Consider the following 20,092-nt stretch of genomic DNA (forward strand, 5'->3'; position numbering starts at 1 on the left):
GCACCACGACCGAACCACCGCCCCCCACCTCCACCCTCCGCGCCTGGACTCCGATCAGCACCGAAGACACCGTCCGCACGATGAACTCCATCCACTCCGGATCTCCGACCGACGCCTGCCCTCACCACGTCTTCAACAAGGCCGACGCTATCATCGCACCCCACCTGCGGGACATCATCAACACCTCCTTCGACACCACTACCTTCCCGGAGAGCTGGAAGCACGCCAAACTCAGCGCTCTACTCAAGAAGCCATCGGCTGACCCCACCGACCTCAAGAACTACCGCCCCATCTCGCTGCTCCCGTTTCCTGCAAAAGTCATCGAGAAGACCGTCAACAAGCAGCTGGCCGCCTTCCTCGAGACGAACGGATCCCTCGACCCCTCGCAGTCTGGCTTCCGGGCCAACCACAGCACCGAGACCGCCCTGATCGCAGTCACCGATGACATCCGAACGCTGCTCGACAACGGAGAAACAGCGGCCCTCATCCTCCTCGACCTCTCCGCGGCCTTCGACACTGTCTGCCATCGTACCCTAGTACAACGCCTCAGCAACGTCGGAGTCCAGGAGAAGGCACTGGAATGGATCATCTCCTTCCTCGCCAGAAGAACACAGAGAGTCCGCCTCCCCCCGTTCAGATCTGAAGCCACCGAAGTCATCTGCGGCGTCCCTCAAGGCTCCTCGCTCAGTCCAACCCTCTTCAACATCTACATGAGCCCCCTTGCAGGCATCGCACGCCAGCACAACCTCAACATCATCTCCTACGCCGACGACACCCAGCTGATCCTCTCCCTTACCAACGACCCCGCCACCGCCAGAGCCAACCTTCACGAAGGGATGAAAGAGGTAGCCGAATGGATGATGAACAGCCGCCTGAAACTGAACTCGGACAAGACGGAAGTCCTCATCCTGGGATCCTCACCCTCCGCCTGGAACGACTCCTGGTGGCCCCCCGCCCTAGGCAGCGCACCCAAACCAACAGACCACGCACGCAACCTGGGCTTCATCCTGGACTCCTCCCTCTCCATGACCAGACAAGTCAACGCCGTCTCCTCGTCGTGCTTCAATATCCTGCGCATGCTACGTAAGATCTTCCGGTGGATCCCCACCGAGACCAGGAAGACGGTCACCCAGGCCCTCGTCACCAGCCGTCTGGACTACGGCAACACCCTCTACGCTGGAACCACCGCCAAACTCCAGAAGAGACTCCAGCGGATCCAGAACGCCTCAGCACGACTCATCCTGGACATCCCCCGTCGCAGCCACATCTCCGGACACCTGAGAGATCTGCATTGGCTCCCGGTCAACAAGAGAATCACCTTCCGTCTCCTCACCCACGCACACAAAGCCCTACACAGCCAAGGCCCAGGATACCTCAACAGCCGCCTCAACTTCTACGCTCCCAAACGCCAGCTTCGTTCGTCCAGCCACGCCCTCGCCGCCGTCCCCCGCATCCGCAGAACCACCACAGGGGGATGATCCTTCTCCTACCTCGCCGCCAAGACATGGAACTCCCTCCCCACCCACCTCCGCCTGACCCAGGACCACCTCGCCTTCAGGAAGCAACTCAAGACCTGGTTGTTCGAGCAGTAGCAGATCCCCCCCCCCAGCGCCTTGAGACCCTCTGGGTAAGTAGTGCGCTATATAAATACGATGATTGATTGATTGATTGATCCTCTTTAACTCATTAATCTTACTCTTTGTAAAGTTATTTTGAAATTGACACCAGGACGACCTGTTGGTACTATTGTATTTAAAATGTTTTCTTGGTTATTTTTCAGGTTAAAGCACTTTAAAAAAAAAATTCTGACTGTGTTAAAACCGGTTTTTGTTAGCGGTCTCACAGGGTATATATTTTTGTTTTCTTGTTGATGGTGAGCAAATGTAAATTTGACCTAGCTGTTTTTGCTCTTTTTACTTAAAGTTTTGCATACCATGGTTTCAAATATAAATTGAATACGAACATTTAAATTATATACGTAACTGCTATGAACAGGATGAAAACTAAAACTAAAACTCAAGTAATACCCATTAATACTGAAACCTAGCTCTCGTTCTTTCCTTTATTAGGATCGGTTACCACTGGCCTCCATTTTGTACCATAGCCCACTTGCACCTTCATGTTCTGGCCCCTGCCAGCCAGCTGGGGTTCCTGTCCAGGTTGATCTACAGAGTAAATTCATACTGGTTTATCACGGTAAGTGGACTGTTGGGGATTACACTATAAGGGCTTTAGAGGAATCACATTCATATTTTAAAAGGTAACAAGTATGCGTAGTTTCTCTTGTTCACCGTAGGCCATAATTCGAAAAAGAATAAAAGATAAAGCTGCATTAAAGGAACTGCAAAAGAGAAAGCTTTACGTTGATAATCGGAAGTAAGTTCGGAAAATGTGTAACGCTAATGTTACAGGCTTTGTAATTACATAAATAATGAAGAATGAGGAAGTACGTCGTATTTTTATAACTGCACGTTTTGTCATTGAGAATCCCTCCTCTAGCGGCTATTTTTTTGTGTTGCTCCCAGTCCTTCTATGCTCATCTTTGTTTATTTCAAGTTATTGAACCTTTTTGACATGATGGCGCAGTGCACTGGATTTGTATAGCTTCTATTCATGGTAGCTAGCCATTCAGTGAAATTTAAATGACAACGTTTTTTTTTTTAAAGTGTTAGTCATCTTACCTTTTCCTTTGAATTATGTAGAGTGAGAGGAGCGTTTTCCAATTTTTGGTAATTTAGTAAATGGTTAAGGAGCTCCATTAGCCAAGCAGGCCTTTGCTGTTGGCGAGATGAATGGTCCCCTTTGTTCTGTGAAGCACAGATCAGCTAATGGAGATGCAAATACCATTTACTGCCAGAGTTTCCACCATTTCATTTCCACAATAACAGTTTTGCTAATATCGTCAAAACTTCCTTCTTGTTCACATCACACTCTTGTATCCATTATCTGAGAGTCAGGGCTGTTAAACGTGAGAAAAGTGATATTCTTTGGCAGTTTCCTCCTCAGTAAATTACATTCTACAGTGTGTCTATGTTATGGTATTGTATAGCAGCATTTATGTAAGGCTTACTACCCCATATGGAGCGCTGAAGCACTTGCCTACCTTTTCAGCAAGCTCTGGCATGTTGGGTGTGTAGTTGGAAAGATGTTTTTTTAAAACATTTTTTTAATGTTTCTATTATTATGAATAACAGCAGTAGGGCATAAGTCAATCATAGGGTGCATACATAGGTTATGGTTGATCAGCATAGATAAAAAAGTCAATACATGGTGCAGAAAATGATGGTAGTCTAGAAAAATTTCCATTGGTACATCATTTAAGTCCCTCATTCCCTGCCATCTCTTAATCAGTGTCACTCTGTTCATCTTGCCTTGGTGGTTTGCACAGATTCCCCCTATATTCGTTCCAGGCGTTCCAAATTTTGTCCCACTTCCGAGTGCACCTGGTGCAAGTACACCGCTCTAGATGTTTGTTTTTTGATCATGTGCGTGAAGTTTTCACGTGTTGTGCATAATAACAACAAAGCTATGGTTATAGTGATAGAGGACACTGCTTTGCAGTGTGGTAGATGACATTCCCTTTATGGTATTTTTTTTAATGATTATAGTCTCCTTCGCTAGTTACAGCACCTGATATTTAATTTAACGTTTTAGTCCTGAACAACCATAGTAGATATACGTGGTTGGGGGTATCTGCTGGGATCGGCTTCGGTACTAACATCCCATATCTAAATGTTGATGGTGCTGGAATGTTTATATCTTAGTCTTCAGTTGTAATCAATAAATAAACCCCGCCATTGGTTGTTTGGATCTTTGTTCTCCGACAAGGAGAATTAGAAGGAGAAATCATTTCCATCAAACAACATGAACAGTGTTGTCCATTTGAGACCTCACACGAATTACTAGAGAGAGTTGGTGTGAGTTAAAGGGTTTTATTGACAGTTTTAATAAGCTCAAATGATTTTATTCGTAAATATTCTTTTAGTCATCATTATTTATTTATTTTTTTTTTTTTTCCTTTTGTCCTCATTTGCCTTCCCTTCAAAAAAGGGCGATACCAACCACCTTGCACGACTTGAAGGCGTGATTTAATATTTTGGTGGTAGAGATGTCCCAAAAGAAGCAAGGGTGCTTTCTTTTAACTCCATCTAGGTATATTTCAACCTGCAGGACCTTTATCGAAACTGGGCTGGCCCTGGTCCAGGAGTGTTCATGGCATAATCATTGGACCCGGGGGGAAAAATAAATAAATAAATAAATAAATAAATAAAAAATTTAAAAAAACCCGGAATCATCTCCAGTTGATTAAGACGTCCCAGAAGGCCAAGTTACGCTTACTAGCTGTTCTTTTATGGTCCATTTTGGATGTTTCATATAAGGATGAAAGCCACCGAGAGTGTAATGGGGGTGTTTTCTCTACCCAGTGTATACAAATTTGACTTCTCGCCAATAAGATTGCGTAGAAAAGAAAAGATTTCGCCTTGCCTTTGATATTATCTTCCAACCCAAAGATGACAAGTGGGAGGGTTATTGCCAAAGATGTATTTAAGATAGAGTTTAAAGTATTCTTCACTTCCCAAAAATTTTAAATGTCAGGACATTCTAAAAACATTTGTATATCACAAGCACCTACCAAGTTGCATTTGTTACACTTTTTATCTGGTAGAAATTTAGAAAGTTTCAACGATGTTATGTATGCACGATGTACAGAGAAGAGATGGTTTCGTCTTAGCCATGAAGGCTTTACGATTTTATATAGTAGTCCGAAAGAATTTCGCCACCTCTCCTCACATGGAATACCAGTCACCGTTCCCCATAGCTCATCTGGAAGTTGGAACTCCCCGTCATTTTCCTCCAACAACTGCCAGTACCATGTAGCTACTTCTTTCCCTCCTGTAGATCGTTCTACCAACTTTTGTTCCGTTATGCTTATTTTCCCAATATTAACATCAATGCGACTCTGAGATCTCACCCAGCTGTCTAATTGAATGTATTTGAATCTGGACAGCCCTGAGCCAACTAGTTCGTACAACTCATCCCAGGCTATTAGCTTTCCATCTTAAAGTAGTTGGCCCCATCTTGTAATACCTGCTTGTTCTATTATGGTACAAAGACTATCTCTCTCAAGCATGATGGTAAACGGGGTGAGTCCCAGATTGGGGAGTAGTTGGAGTAGTATGACAAGCCAAGTTTTTTTCTAATACTAGCCCAGTTTTTGGCCCATGATTGTGCCATTTTAAGTTTGATATTTTTAAAGAATTTCTGACTTCCAAATTTAAACATGAAGCCATCTGGTGCTAGATTCGCCCCCGTTAACATAGCCCTATACATAGAATCAGTTGTAAGATTAGATGGCATTTTTAGGAGCATTCTTGAGTGTGACATCTGGAAGGCCCATGAGTAATACAACAAATCCGGCAATGCAAGGCCCCCTTTTTCTCTTCTTCTTCTTAGCTTTTTCCATGCTATTCTTGTGGTTTTATAGTTCCATATGAAAGAGTTGATTTCTCTTTGACATTTTTCAATCATTTTCGGATCAAAGGCAATTGAGATAGTATTAAAAATAAAGGTGAATTTTGGAAGGATACACATTTTAACTAGATTTACTCTACCCATTATAGAGAGTGGTAGATGTGTCCAAGATTTTAAAAGTCGTTTGCTCTCAGTGTGTATTCTATCCAAATTAGTTTGCCCAATGCTGCCCACTTCTTGGGTTATTCTTATTCCTAGGTATCCCATTGATGTTGATATATTTACCCGAAGCTGTATATTTGGTAAATTCCATGCCATTATCTCACTTTAACTAGAATTAATGTCATAGCCCGAGATATGACCAAATTCTTCAGCCCGTTGAATAACGACTGGAAATGCCTTGACTGGGTCAGATGTAAAGACCAGGATATCATCTGCATATAATGCTACCCGCCTTTCCCTCTCTCCAAAGCTAAAAGATGGAATATTAACCTTGTCCCTTAAAAGCTGAGCGAATGGTTCGATGTATAAGTTAAATAGGAGAGGGGAAAGCGGGCAGCCCTGCCTTGTACCTCTAGATATGTTAAAGGCTTCGGTCAAGGCCCAATTAACCAGCAACCTGGCTGAGGGTGCACTGTATAGTTGTTTAATAGTCCTACAAAACCCTTCCCCACAATTGAATTTTTTTAATACGTCGTTTAGATAGAGCCAATTGACTCTATCAAACGCTTTGGTTGCGTCTAAAGTCAGAGTAGCCAAGGGTACAGAGAAGGCAGTAGCAATGTCTATTGCCCCCACAACTTCTTGTGTTAACTCCGCTAGTTGTCTGCCCTTAATAAATCCTTTTTGATCTGAATGGACTATATTGCCGATAACGCTAGCCAATCTTGTAGAAATGATAGTTGTAAATGTTTTGTAGTCGTTGTTGAGTAGTGATATTGGTCTGTATGACCCGCACTCTAATGGAGATTTTCCTGGATTTGGAATAAGTACGATTGTGGCCTCCCCCCAGGATTTAGGCGGCGGATCTCCATCTATTAAGATACCGTTAAAAAGTGCCATGAGCACAGGGGCAATGATATTCTCGAGAGATCTATAAATTTCTCCCGGCAGACCATCCGGACCTGCCGCTTTTCCTTTTTTTGATTGGCGAATTGCTTTTTTTACCTCGTCCTCTGTAATCTTAATCACTAAGGATTTACTCTGACTTATTGATAGGGTTGGAAGGGTAATGGCATCCAGTCAACTGTCCCTTGCTTGCTGGTCATTGGGAAGATCTTCTTTATAAATCTCTTCAAAAAATTCAAAGAAGGCTCTCCCTATTTCTAGGTTGGTAGATCTTGTCTCTGACTCTCCTACTATCTTAATTTCCCTGATATAGTTAAGAGCTTTGTTAGATTTTATTTTCCATGCAAGTACTTTCCCTGCAGCTTCTCCGAATTCAAATTGGGAAGATTTGCTCACTTCCCACCTTTTGTTTATTCTCTCTTGTAGAGTGTTTTCCAATTGGGTTTTAACTCAGCCAATTTTTCATGTTCTTCTGATGTTGCTAAAGACGGGTCGATCTTTGATTCTAGAAGTTTCATATCTAGTTCTAGTCTCTTTACTTTTTCAATATATAATTTAAGCCTATAAGAGGCTCTGTTAGTGATCTGTCCTTTTAGGAAGGCCTTAAAAGCCTCCCAAACAACTGTTGGGCCTGCAGAGTTTCTATTTATATCGAAAAAGGTTAAAGACTCGTCTGACAGAAATTTGACCTCTTCCTCTTCAAGCAGAAGTGTCCGGTCGAAGGACCAAGATGGGTGTTTAACAAAATTATCAGATTTCAGAGTAAATTTTAATGCAGAGTGGTCTGATAAATGTGATGGTAAGTAATCTATTGAAACCAGAGTATCCTTTAGACAGTAACTGAAGAAAGCGTAGTCGATTCTAGATTTATGTTTAAAACGACTGTTCCTAAAGGACACCCCTGGCTTATTGCCGACTCCTTCTCTCCAGAAATCCGCCAATCCCAGATGTGTCATGATTGTTTTAAGGGTTTCTCTGGATTTAGTGGAGCTACAAATTCTAGATTTTGTTGATTTATCTAATCGGAGATCGAGAACAATGTTAAAATCTCCCATCCAGATTATTAGCTCCTGGACTGATATTAATTGATTTCTTACAGCGTCCGGGTGTGATGGATCATCTGAATTGGGACCGTAGTAGCCTACCAATGTCCTGATCTGACCGTCGAGAGAGACTCTAACTATTAACCATCTACCTGTATTGTCTTCCTTACATTCCAGTATTTGCGCTTTTACAGATTTTTTAAAGATGAATATTACCCCTCTTATGTTCGCGTTATGGTCTGTGGAGCTGAATTTGTCTATCCACCTTTGTTTTTTTAGTATAGTGATAGCCTCTGAGTTAAGAAGATTAGTTTCCTGCAACGTAATGATCTGCGCCTGTGAATCTCTCAGATACTGTAAAATGCGATCTCTTCTTCCTCTCATGCGCAGACGATTCACATTCCAGGACATGTAATTTATAGTTGTCATGTTTTGGCTTCATTCCCTAACATCTTCAATCTTTTACTTATACTTTTTATTTGATGACTTTTTGATTTTATCATGTCGAAAATTTGATTGACTGGAACACTAAATCGGACTGACAAATGAGGATTTTTTGCTTTTTTGCCCCCCCCCCCCCTCCCCCTAGGAACCCCCCCCCCCCCACATAGGTCGTCGGCATCATGTATAGAACGAACGTTATGCATCTTGTTATTATACATGATTCGGAGAAATGCAGGAAATCTCATCTGTACCGTCGCACCAAATGATCTAAATTTTTCCATGCGCTGCCCCAGCTCCCACTGCCTATCCAGTGTAGTTTTCGCGAGATCTGAGCGTATCTCAAAGGAGAAATCAGGGCCCTTTATTGTACCAGCTTTCAGAGCAAGATTTAATATTTTTTCTTTGAGAGCATAAGTCAAAAAGTTGATTAGCACTTTCCTTGGTTTGGTCCTTGCCGGATTCATACGAAACGGGTCTCTGTGTATTCGCTGAATGTCTTTGTCTACTTCTTCAGCAGTTTCTTCCAGGTTAAATGAACATATTCTTTTAGTCATCATTATTACAAATGCAAATAATCCACTTCTCTGTATTTCACGTCAAGGTAAAATACCAAATTAGCGAGTTATACAAATGAAATGGAGAACAAACAGCAAGAGTGTTCCATAAAGGAATTCCCTAATCTAGATTAAGCATTAGACAATTTCTTTGTTAAGAAATTGAAATAGGTTGCATCCAGACCGCAGGTTACGCTTTGAAGTTTCTAGGACTCTGGTCTCGAACTGGGACATGATATGGTCCCTCTGTATCTTCTATGGATGGGATGAATATAACCCCGTGATTTGGTGATTGCCTTATGATGGTACATTAACTAATATTGCATCTAATACTGTAAAATACTGTGAATACAATATACTATACCTTAAGCCCTTATGAAGTTCCTAGTGTGACAGGAACGAAACGCGTTGGCTGATTTGAAATATGTGTGCAATATTTTGGAATAATATAAGAAGGTGATGGATCTAAATTTGCTACTTCGAACTTTTTTCCTGGTGCACCTTCCTTTTGAAGAATTTCCTGTTTTCTGGTCTCCAGTGGCACTGAACGGCGGCAAGTCCCTTAAGAGTATGCACGGGACACTAAATTGGACTTGACTGGATTTAGGTGCAACACCTGTGGTCTGCCGCTGTTAGTTTTGTATGTATAGAAATTGGAACGTTGTCAGTCTAGACACCCAAATAAAGAGGTCTGATGGAAGAATGAAAATGCAGAAGCATGAAGCCTTTGCACTTAAGCAATAAAGGTTTTTACAAGCTGGAAAGTACTCTTCGCTATAAATCAGTAGATATTGTTGGAAAAAAGAAGGGCTGACATAGTTCTCTCATGAAGAGAGGGACCCTAAGAATCCCAGAATTAGAGTTCTAACCTAATCTAGAAATACACGTTGATATACATCAACTAAAAGTTGTTTGTAACATTTGCAGCATTCCCAGTACTCTGCATCCAATTAGAATTCAGAAAACCCTGGGAGCAGCAGGTAGAATCACTAATTTCTCAGGTTTTCACAATAAGCACTGATTCACGTCCTTGAAAAGATACTTTGGCCACATTTTGCAGTTCAAACAGTTCTTTCCATGAGTCAAATTTCCTGCCATCCCCTCTCAGTGAGAACCTAACTATCATTTGTCTAATACATAACAAAAGTTTATTCACAAGCTAGCGGAAAGCTTCGGGAAAATCATTGCACCTGCAGCGAAAGAGGAAAACATATTGTGCAAAACAGTTCAATGCGAAAAACAGGCCAATCATTCCTAATGTATAAATAAATGTTAACATGACATCAGCAGTTAGGCTAACTTGAATCGGCGACGTTTTTATATATTTGACATGCTTACAATGCCCAAGTATGGTTACCTGCTACAGAAATTGCATTTATTACACGTATGTTAATTTGTATAGACTTTTGCACCTTTTATTTTAATTCATTTATTTTAACATTTCTAAAGCGCATGGTTACTCCATCTGGCGTGTCCCCGAACTAAGCAGACTCACAACTGGGACCTACTTTAGGCACTTCGGATATAGTTTGCCAACTAATGCATTCTTGTGATTCTCCTATACTTTATTATGCGGAGGAAAATAGCCAAGTTTTTAGCTTCTTCCTAAATTGGCCTTCGCATGGTTCCATTCTTATGGTTTCTGGGAGCCCATTCCAGTATTTTGCTGCAAGATAGCTGAAGGACCGAGCCCCCATTCTCGCGCTCCGAATTCTCAGAACTTTCATTAGCGACCTTCCTTCTGATCACAAATTGTGACCTGGGACATATTGAGAAATTAGGGGGTGCAGTAAACAGGGTCCTTTTTTTGCAAGTATTTTGTGGCAATAGCACATAGACTTAAAGAGGACCCTTTCTTCCACCGGCAGCCAGTGCAGTTCTTTCAGAGTTTCCTTGTGGCTGCTCTTATAAGGAGATTCAGTATAAGCCGTGCAGCTGCTTTCTGCACTACCTGTAATTTGGCTAGCCACCTTTTGGGAGCTCCCAAATACAGTACATTACCATAGTCCAATTGTGATGTTACCAAAGCATGCACTATGGTTTTCCTTGCATTTGGTGGTAGGAGGTCCAACATTTTCCTCAGGATTTTAAGGATTCCAAAGCATTTGCCCAATACCCTTCAAATCTGAGCATCGAAGGACAGTTTAGGGTCAACATTTTTTTACTTCCGATTTCGGCATCGGGACTTGTCCCAAAGTTTCTGGCCACCATGCAGAAGACCATATACTCGGTGCATTGCCTACTATCATCACCTCTGTTTTATTACTATTCAATTTTAGGCAATGATCGGACATCCATCCTGCTACCTCTTCTAGGCAGCTGATGAAATTAGGTGCTTTCATTTTATTGTTTCCAGATAATGTCACAATTAACTGAGTATCCTCAGTGTATGATACGATGGTGACTTGATGTTTTTCCACTAATTTTGCCAGTGGTCTCACATATAGATTGAATAGTCTGGGACTCAAAATTGATCCTTGAGGGACTCCCTGAGGCAACATGATACTCTTAGAAAGTTGTGACTGCTGTAACACTTGGAAACTTTGTAGCAATAGGAAGGATGTCATCCATTGTAGAAGGGTACCCTCTATGCCGCATTCCTCTAGTCTCTGCAGAAGCAGCCCATGTGAGACGCTATTGAATGCCGCCCTTAGATCCAGTAGGATCATAGCTGTCGTCTGCCCTTCGTCCGCACAGCGTCTGATTGTGTCAGTAGCCAGAAGCAGAGCAGATTCTATCCAGTGGGCTGTTCTGAAGCCAGACTGAGAGGGATGTAATAGATCCTTTACCTGAATATGATTAATTAGCTGTTTATTAGCTATTTATTCCGCAATCTTAGCGACAAATGGTAACAGCGAGATTGGATGCAAATTTCCTAAGACTGCTGAATCTATTGACTCGTTTTTTTTTTTTCAGTGGGTGTACTATTGCTTGTTTCCAGCTGCTGGGGACTTCTCCCTTCTGGAAGGAGATGTTAATAAGCTCATGGATGTAGGCCATAATATGATCTGCCCCCATCAAGAGTTGTTCTGGGCGGGCCGGATCTCGGGTGGGGGCAGATTTAATTTCTTTGGCAATTATTTTTAGTTCCTCTAGTTCAGGCATTTTAAATACATTAAACCTGTTCCCTTTACAGGTTCTCTCCTTCTTGATTTTTGAGCTTTTCCCCTGGCAGGTTTTTATTGGGAAGACATTATATATCTTAGCCACCTTCTCAGCAAAAAATTCAGCGATCTTATTGCAGTTTTCCGTTGAGTGGGTTTCTTTTTCCTTTTGACTGTCATGTGATTTAAGTGACTTTAGTATAGTGAACATTTCTTTTGATGAATTCCTTGCTTTTTCTATTTTCTCCGTATAGAACTCACCCCTCGTTCTCTTAATTAATGTATGGTATTTTTTACTTTCACTTTTATATTGCTCTTTGGCCTTATCACAGAAATTATTGCGCCAAATCCGCTCCAGTTTCTTGCAGCCTTTCTTAGCTTTAGCAAGGGTTTCGTTATACCAAGGAGCAGATGCCATCTGTCTCTCACCTGTTACCCATTTCTCATACTGGTCATTGGCCGTATTTACATCTGATTCTAGTATTGGTTTACTTTTAGCCAATGCCAATGAGAAAGAACTGGGATTAAAGCCAGTCCATTTCCTATAGGTAGTCTTTGCCCCCAGTACTTCTAACCTTGGATTACTCACATGTATTGAGAATGGAATTAAATAGTGGTCTGTCCAAGGAATAGGCCAAGTTGGTTCAACCTCTATTTCCTTTTGATTAGTAAAAATAGGGCCAAGAATATGTACTTTTTGGTGCGTTGCTGATTTCACCTGTTGACTCTGGTTCAGTGCCCTCAGATCACTACATAGGGATTGAATTTCTTTGTTCTCTTTGTTGCCAAAGTGCAAGTTCAAATCTCCTAGTATATAGAAATATTTATAGCGTAAGGCAGGTTGAATGCTTCTTTCTCCTAGGCTAGCTATAAATTGGGCAGCTGGGCCAGGTGGACGGTATATTAGGAAGCCCGCTATGGTCATCATCCATCTCTGATAGTTTAAAAAGGAGTACTTCACAGTGTTCTATATTTGCTTCCCTTATATTACACTTAAAGGAAGATTTATGAATAATTGCAATTCCTCCCCCTTTTTGTCTCCCTATCTTGCCTCAAAATCTCATAGCCTCTGGGAGATCATCCACAATGTCCGGATCAGAGCTATCATTCAGCCAAGTGTCTGTTAGGAAAACCGTGTCTGGATTTTTGGCTTTTGAAATGTCACAGATCTCAAATTTGTGTTTGCCCATTGCCTGACAGTTTAGTAGCATGAAGCACAACTTCCTCTCTTGTTTTTTGGCGTTGTTGCAACCTGCTACACTATTCTTACAGTGTGCACATTTAAGTGCCTTTCCATCAGGATTCACACTGTTTGGGGCCCGGACTGGCGCAGACGGGCTTGCCTTTGGCGCGCTGCCGGCAGCGGCTGCACACGTCCGCTGTGCGTCCTGTATAACATCCGGTTTTTATGGGAGAAGGCTGGGCCGCTGAAACGCCAGCCGCCCCTGCCACCAGAAGCTGCCTAATCCCTCCACAACAAACGGGATGCTCCCGCGTTGGACCGGGGAAAGGCAGACTAATTCTCCAAGGTAAGTGCCAGCATATCTTTTAAGAACACATCACATAAATGTATTTAAAACCAGAATTGGGCAATTCGAAAAAAACTGAGCAAAGCGTAAGACTAGCAAAATTAGCAGCCAGTGCAATAAAATCAGGATGTGTGCTTACAATCACGCTTCCGCTGCACGCCCTGTATAACATCCGGTTTTCATGGGGGAAGTCTGGGCCACTGAAACACCAGCCGCCCCTGCAACTGGAAGCTGCCTAATCCCTCCCCAACAAACTGGATGCTCCCGCGGTGGACCGGAGAAAGGCAGACTAATCCTCTAAAGTAAGTGCCAGCATATCTTGTAAGAACACATTACATAAATGTATTTATAACCAGAATTGTGCAATTCTAAAAAACTGTGCAAAGCGCAAGATTAGCAAAATTAGCAGCGATTGCAATAAAATCAGGATGTGTGCTTACAATCACGCGTCAAATGTTTTGTTTATAAAATCAAGGAAACATTTGCTCCATCAACCTCATTGAGAGATGTAATAAAGCTGACATGGTGTGTAGCTAGTTGAGAGCTGCAGTCTTTGGAGCGGATTAGAATCCTTCGATTGGCCAGCAATAGGTGACAGATCTTTTCAGTTATTCTATGCCTGTTCATTTGTTGATGGCTGGTTTACGGGCTGGTACAGTACAGGGTGGTAGACCAGACCCACAGTAGATGTTAATGTGAGTTAACCCTTTAAATTAAACTATTTGATTATACATTTCTACAAAAAAAGTATACACCTGTTGCTGATTGATTAATTCACTTTTGATTTTATCAATTGATTTATTAAATTCTATTTGAGGTCATTCGTTTTGACACTTATGAATGATATTGATAAAGTTTAACTATTTTGAAAGACTTTTAGAAATTAGACATTTTCTTGCTTAGCCATTCTATGTGCCTCTGCTTAGTTGTGTATTGACTGTCTGGTTTTGGAGTGACACTGGCTGGGGATGTGCATTCACTTCAGTCAGCTACTGGAGGGTTGTGGTGTGTCCTGCCTTTCCAGGGTGGCTCAGAGCTGGGCTGAATAGGCATGGGTTGAATTTACAGTAGTGGGAAGAGTTTTCCTTGCACCTGAATAGGCCCTGTCTCTTGTGCACAATGCTGTCTCCCTCCCGCCAAGAAGCTGGACCAGAGAAGACAGAACTGGTTTGGACTGAGCTGAGAGACTTTTGCCACAAGAGAACAAAGGAAAATGTGGTATAAATATTGTTTGGACTGAGCTGAGAGACTTTTGCCACAAGAGAACAAAGGAAAATGTGGTATAAATATTGTGTCCCAGACACCAGAACTTTAGAATACTCTGGACTCAAGAGGAACTTCTGCCAAGGAGAAGAGCTGGAGAAGCTGAAGGAGGAGTACGGCCCCATTGCTGTGTGGATGGTTTGCTGGGTTGGCCTGCAGTGGCTGCTTCTTCCAAGGAGAGGACCAATACTGAACTGTGCTGTGTATCCTACTTGAACATCTCCAAGGGCTTGGTGTAGAGCTTGCCTCCTGTTTTGAAGTCTCAGGGACACAAAGACTTTGTTTCCTCTGTCCTCTTGCACTTTGAATTGCTGTTTCAGTTGCCTCAGAAGGAAATGGAAACACCGGCAAGGGACGCCGCGACCTGCAGCAAAGCCGGGGAAAACGCTCGTGAAGTACACGACGCACTGCCCGACTATTACCTCAGTCCGACGCCGCACCCTGTCGCCTCCGACACCGTCGCAGATGCCGCTGCCTGCACCGTAGCAGAGGGCACCACTCGTGACTCTCATGACACACCACCTTGACTCGCACTGCAGCCCTGATCTCAGTCAGTGCTTTATCCTGCCGAACCGATACCTGATGTGGGTGACCTCCCGAATCCATCAAACCCTGCACCGTCGTAAGAAACTGCTGCCTTTTCGGGGGCGGAGCTTGCTGGCGTCGATGGTAGACACGTGAGCGCAGAGCTCAGCCAATTCACCCGACAAATCCGGCAATAATCCTGAAAACAACGGCGCCCAACTACTGCCGATGACAGCTCACTACTCCTAAGCACGGTTGGCACACTCGGTGCTTGAAACGGGAGAATTCCGACGTCCTGAGTTGCGGAAAACGAGACCAGACGCTTCTGAGGCGAGGGCCGCGGAACCTGGACCTCGCGTAGTGCTGCCCCCGAATTGCGTCGCTCGACGTGCGGCGAATGCTCCAGCACAAGACCGGTAGCTACCGCGGACCGGACGACCGGTCTGAAATCTGCAAGCGGAGTAGCGGCCAGGGACGGCGGTGAGTGCGTGGACCACTGCGAGCAACAGGAGGTTTAAGGAGAGCCCTGCTTTGGCCTAGACGTCCCGACACCCAGCTGAGAACAGGCTGCACCCCCGATGTGCGCACATTGAACAACAGCGCGGGAAGCTGGAGATGCAAGGAGCTGCCATATGCGCACGGACTGGGTGCAGGCATAACGACCTAGGGGGCATCGGTGTACCAGCTGAGTGACCAGAAATCGAAGTGGCCATTGCTAACGATTTGTGCGCCCTAACGACGTTGCCGGGCACTGTGGCTGGCCGAGGCCTTCCCGCCCTTTACTCGGGTACCTGGACGCTGCCAGCTGGAGCACTCAACTGTGGACAGTGGGGTCAAGTTATAAACTCTGCTTTGGGCGCTCTACCTGGCGGCTAGAGCAGTGGAGCCCGGGGCGCCATTTTGCGGCAGCGGCAGCAGAGATTGGAGGGGTCCGGGTTCGGCTGGACATGTGGCGGTGCGGCACGAGGGCTGGCTCCACCATCTCTCCTCGTCACAAACTGGGAATAACCCCAGGAAATATGCGGCATTGAACTTTGGAGACTGACGTGGCGGACGACATACCACGGCGAGAACATTCTGGACCCTATGCGACCTTCAGCTGTGGCCATGCCACTCGCCGCCTTGAACCATCCTGAGGCCTCCCCCCCCATCCTTGACGGGTCGCTCTGGCCTCACCTGCGGGAGATGAGTGGCAACCGCCTCGAAGAGCCATCTAAGGTGTCGGGGGACCCACTGGCAGTAGCAACGCTGCAACCGCCGATGCCTTCCGACCCCCCCCCCCCCCCCCCCCATTCCCCCTGGGCCGTCATACTCGGAGCGGACCTACGGAGAGTCGTCGCAGCACGATGGGGAAAGGAGATAAAACGCAATCAAAACTGCCATTCGAACAGCGGCGCACGAAGGCCCCGGAATCGCAAGAGCCGGACAATGGGCAGCAAACCAGGACCCAGGACAACTCGATATATACTGACATTAAGGAGTTGCTGGTCACATGGAGAAGGGCTTGCAAGACAGCAGGGCGTCGATAGGGACCAAGATTGATGCTCTCACATACCGTATGAACAGGATGTCCGAAAGAGTTGACAAACATGCGGAGCGATTAGATATGTCAGAAAGACGCCTGACTGAAGTTGAGGAGGGGCAAATAGAATTAGAGAAGGACCGCAGTGATCCAAGACAAATCGGAGGATTTGAAAGCCCGCTCCAGAAGATCCAACATACGTATCACAGGTGTCTCGGGGACAACTCAAACGGGCAAAATGGAGATATTCGTGGAAAAGCTCCTTACCACCTTACTGGGGGATAGTGTCTTCTCGCTCATGTTCATCGTGGAGAGAACTCATCGCATGCTGGGACCTAGGCCGTGCCCGGGGGCCCCCCCGAGGCCTATAATAGCCAAACTCCTAAACTATAGAGACAGGGACACAGCGCTACGAGTCGCTAGGGAGAACGGGCAACTGCAGTTCGAGGGCGCAAATATCTCCCTATATCCGGACTTCACCGCAAAGGTGCAGGAGGAATGGCGACACTTCGCACCATACAAACAGCAACTTCGGGACCTCGGCTTAGACTACGCCATGCAAAGCTAAGATTAAACCGACGAGGTTATTCCCACTTTTTCACCGACCCGAAAGACCTCCAAAAAGCACTCAAGACGTGGACCAAGGAACAGCGGAACAGCCCTGGGAAACAGCCGGAGGAACAGGAGCCTACTAGCGGCTTGGATGAGCAAGAGTAACCACGCATCGGCCCTGGCATCACCCAGAGCGGAGACAACCAGAGTCGCCCTGGGGTGACAATGCGGGAGCTGAGGACTACGCATCTGACTCCCCTGTCCTTCGATGGTGGAAATGGAGACGGCCATGGGTCCCCTGAGTGAGTCCCGAGACTTCCAGACATGGTGAGACTGTTCCATGGTATATTAGTACTTTTTGGTTACCTACCCTTGACTTTGGCTGGCTTTGGGGCTTGTTGCATTCACCCCCGCGCTAACTTGGCGGATTTGGATTTTGCTGGGTAATGGAGGTAAAGGGACCAGTCCTGGCAGAGAACACTAGCTGGCATATGCGGACTTATTGACGCAGGTTGTCGTTAAGAGACACATACTGGGTGATGAGGCGGGGAGCGGGGTTGTGTGAACTGTTGAATTGAAAAATTCTTGTTTGTTCAAAGTCAGGCGACCTCTGCCCCAGCGCTTTCAGCACAACTGATTCCTTTGGGGGGGGGGGGCATACTCAGGCTAGGTCAAGTTGGGGATGGTCTGCTGTGGGAGGCGGGGGGATCTTCTGGCCGGGGGGGAATTTGGGCGGAATTTGGCGGCGCAACGGTTGACACACTTGCCCCGACACAACTTGGCACACACAGCACAATACATAGTATAGTATGTAATAGGCACAAAGGCAATCTCCTGAGAGAAGGCATGGGCGACTTTAACATCGAGAGACATTGCACGACACACCTTAAGAAATGGGGACTGATATAGGTGACAGGCGCGCTGACCAAATAAGGGCGCTAACCTGGAATGTGCGTGGCCTAAATGATCACAGAAAGGTACGCAAGGTGCTAAGTTATTTACAGCGACACAATATAGATCTGGCCTTGATTCAGGAGACCCACCTCACTGTGGACAGCAGGATCTTACACTACAGGGGTCTGGAGGGTAACGTGGCAGCTGCCGGATGCACTACACACGCCAGAGGTGTGATGACAAGGGTGAACCCTAGATCCAAACTAACACAACAAACGCTAGAGGCGGACACGGAGGGCCGTTAAGTAATATCTAGGTGCACCGGACAGGGAATGACTTTCGTAATTGTCAATACATATGGTCCTAATTTCGATTCCCCTGACTTCTACAAGGGGTTAGCGAATAAACTCTGGCGCTACAACCCAGATGACCTGTGGTGGGGGGGGGGAGATATGAACCTCACCCTGGACCCTACCCTAGATAGATCTTCTGGCCCAATCCGTAAACCTGCCGCTGCAGCGGTGGAACTGGAGGGGGCTATGACGCCTCTGAGGCTTGGGGACGCTTGGCGATCGCGTAATCCTGCTCAAGGAGGCTACACCCACTACTCCGCATATCACAACATTCACACTAGAATTGACTACTGGCTGATCCCAGATTCCAGATTTGACCTGATTACAAGCTGTAGGGTTCTTCCCAGAACTCTTTCAGACCACTCTCCGGTGCTCCTGGAGATAGTAACTCAAAGTTAGTCTATTCCGCCTTTTACTTGCAGGTTCCCGCCATGTTCGTTAATGGACCCAATATTTAGGGGGGAGTTAGCAGCTGCCATAGATCTATTCTTTGAGACAAACGTAGGCTCAGTGGACAGCTTCCAGACCGTCTGGGAGGCATTTAAAGTTTACATTAGAGGGGTAGCGATTTCCAAACATTCGGGAGTCCTTAAGACAATTCAAGCGAGGCTAGCATACCTTGAGACGCAACAGTGAGCACTGGAAGACAGGCAAAAAGACGGCGCAGACTGCGACGTGAGCAACTAAATTAAAACCTTGCTCGAGGAATACCACGATGAAGCGGACAGGGAAGTCAAGCACATGGGGAAATATGCCACCGCTAGGGTGTACGGTGAACGGGATAGACCAGGAGCGCTCTTAGCCAGGATAATTGGAGGAGGGAGGAAACGCCGGACACTTACTGAGGTGAAATCGGCCATGGGTGACACACTCACCGATCCAGTAGATATTGCACAACAATTTAAAGCCTACTATTCTGCTTTGTACTCAGCTCAGGGAGGAGACCTGGACGAGGACATTGCAGACTACCTGGGGCATATAGATCTCCCTTTCTTGCCGAACTTTGACACAGAATTTCTAATGCAACCGATAGACAATAACGAAATATCTGAGGCTTTAATGAGCATGAAATCAGGTAGCGCTCCTGGAACAGATGGCCTCACAGCGGGCTTTTATAAAGCCTTTGCGGAACAACTGATCCCGCACTTATCAACTCTATTTGAGGACGTTTGTGCGGAGGGCAGCATGCCAGAGTCAATGAGACAGGCGCTGATAGTTACTATCCTTAAACCTGGAAAACCTAGTGCTGAATGCAGCTCGTATCGCCCCCTATCCCTACTAAATGTAGATGCGAAGCTATTTGCTAAAGTCCTGGCAACTAGACTAGCCTTACTGACTCCCCAGCTGGTGGCCCCGTAGCAGGCGGGCTTCATTCCAAGCAGAAATCTGACGTACAACATCCGCACCGTCTTAGGAACAATGCAACATACGCAACAAGACAGGTCTGCGTTAGCAGTATTTCTTGACATGGAGAAGGCGTTTGATTCTGTGGAGTGGTCTTTCATGAGACAGGTGCTGCAGCGCATGGGGCTGGGTCAACCTTTTCTGCAAATGATAGGAGCATTGTACCACAGACCGAGCGCCAGAATACGTATTAATGACCTGGTAACAGACCCTTTCCCTATTACTAGAGGCACTCGACGGGGGTGCCCACTTTCCCCTCTGCTATACGCCTTAGTAGCCGAGCCCTTGGCTTGTGCTCTCCTGGAATACCATGACAATGAAGGTATTTGTTTCCCTAACTATAAGATAGTGGTCTCAATGTATGC

At 45.4% G+C, this 20,092-nt stretch overlaps 1 protein-coding gene across 1 annotated transcript in view; it reads left to right on the plus strand.

Annotated features, from left to right (window-relative positions):
* Nucleotides 1–20,092, plus strand: part of HINT3 (histidine triad nucleotide binding protein 3) — a 276,697-nt gene that overhangs the window by 164,873 nt on the left and 91,732 nt on the right. Inside the window, exon 4 of the mRNA XM_086926990.1 lies at nucleotides 2,070–2,196. Coding sequence (XP_086783116.1) covers nucleotides 2,070–2,196 — 127 coding nt within the window. The remainder of the gene's footprint in view (nucleotides 1–2,069; nucleotides 2,197–20,092) is intronic.

Source organism: Lissotriton vulgaris, chromosome 6, assembly GCF_964263255.1.
Source record: "Lissotriton vulgaris chromosome 6, aLisVul1.2, whole genome shotgun sequence".
Classification (NCBI taxonomy): Eukaryota; Metazoa; Chordata; class Amphibia; order Caudata; family Salamandridae; genus Lissotriton; species Lissotriton vulgaris.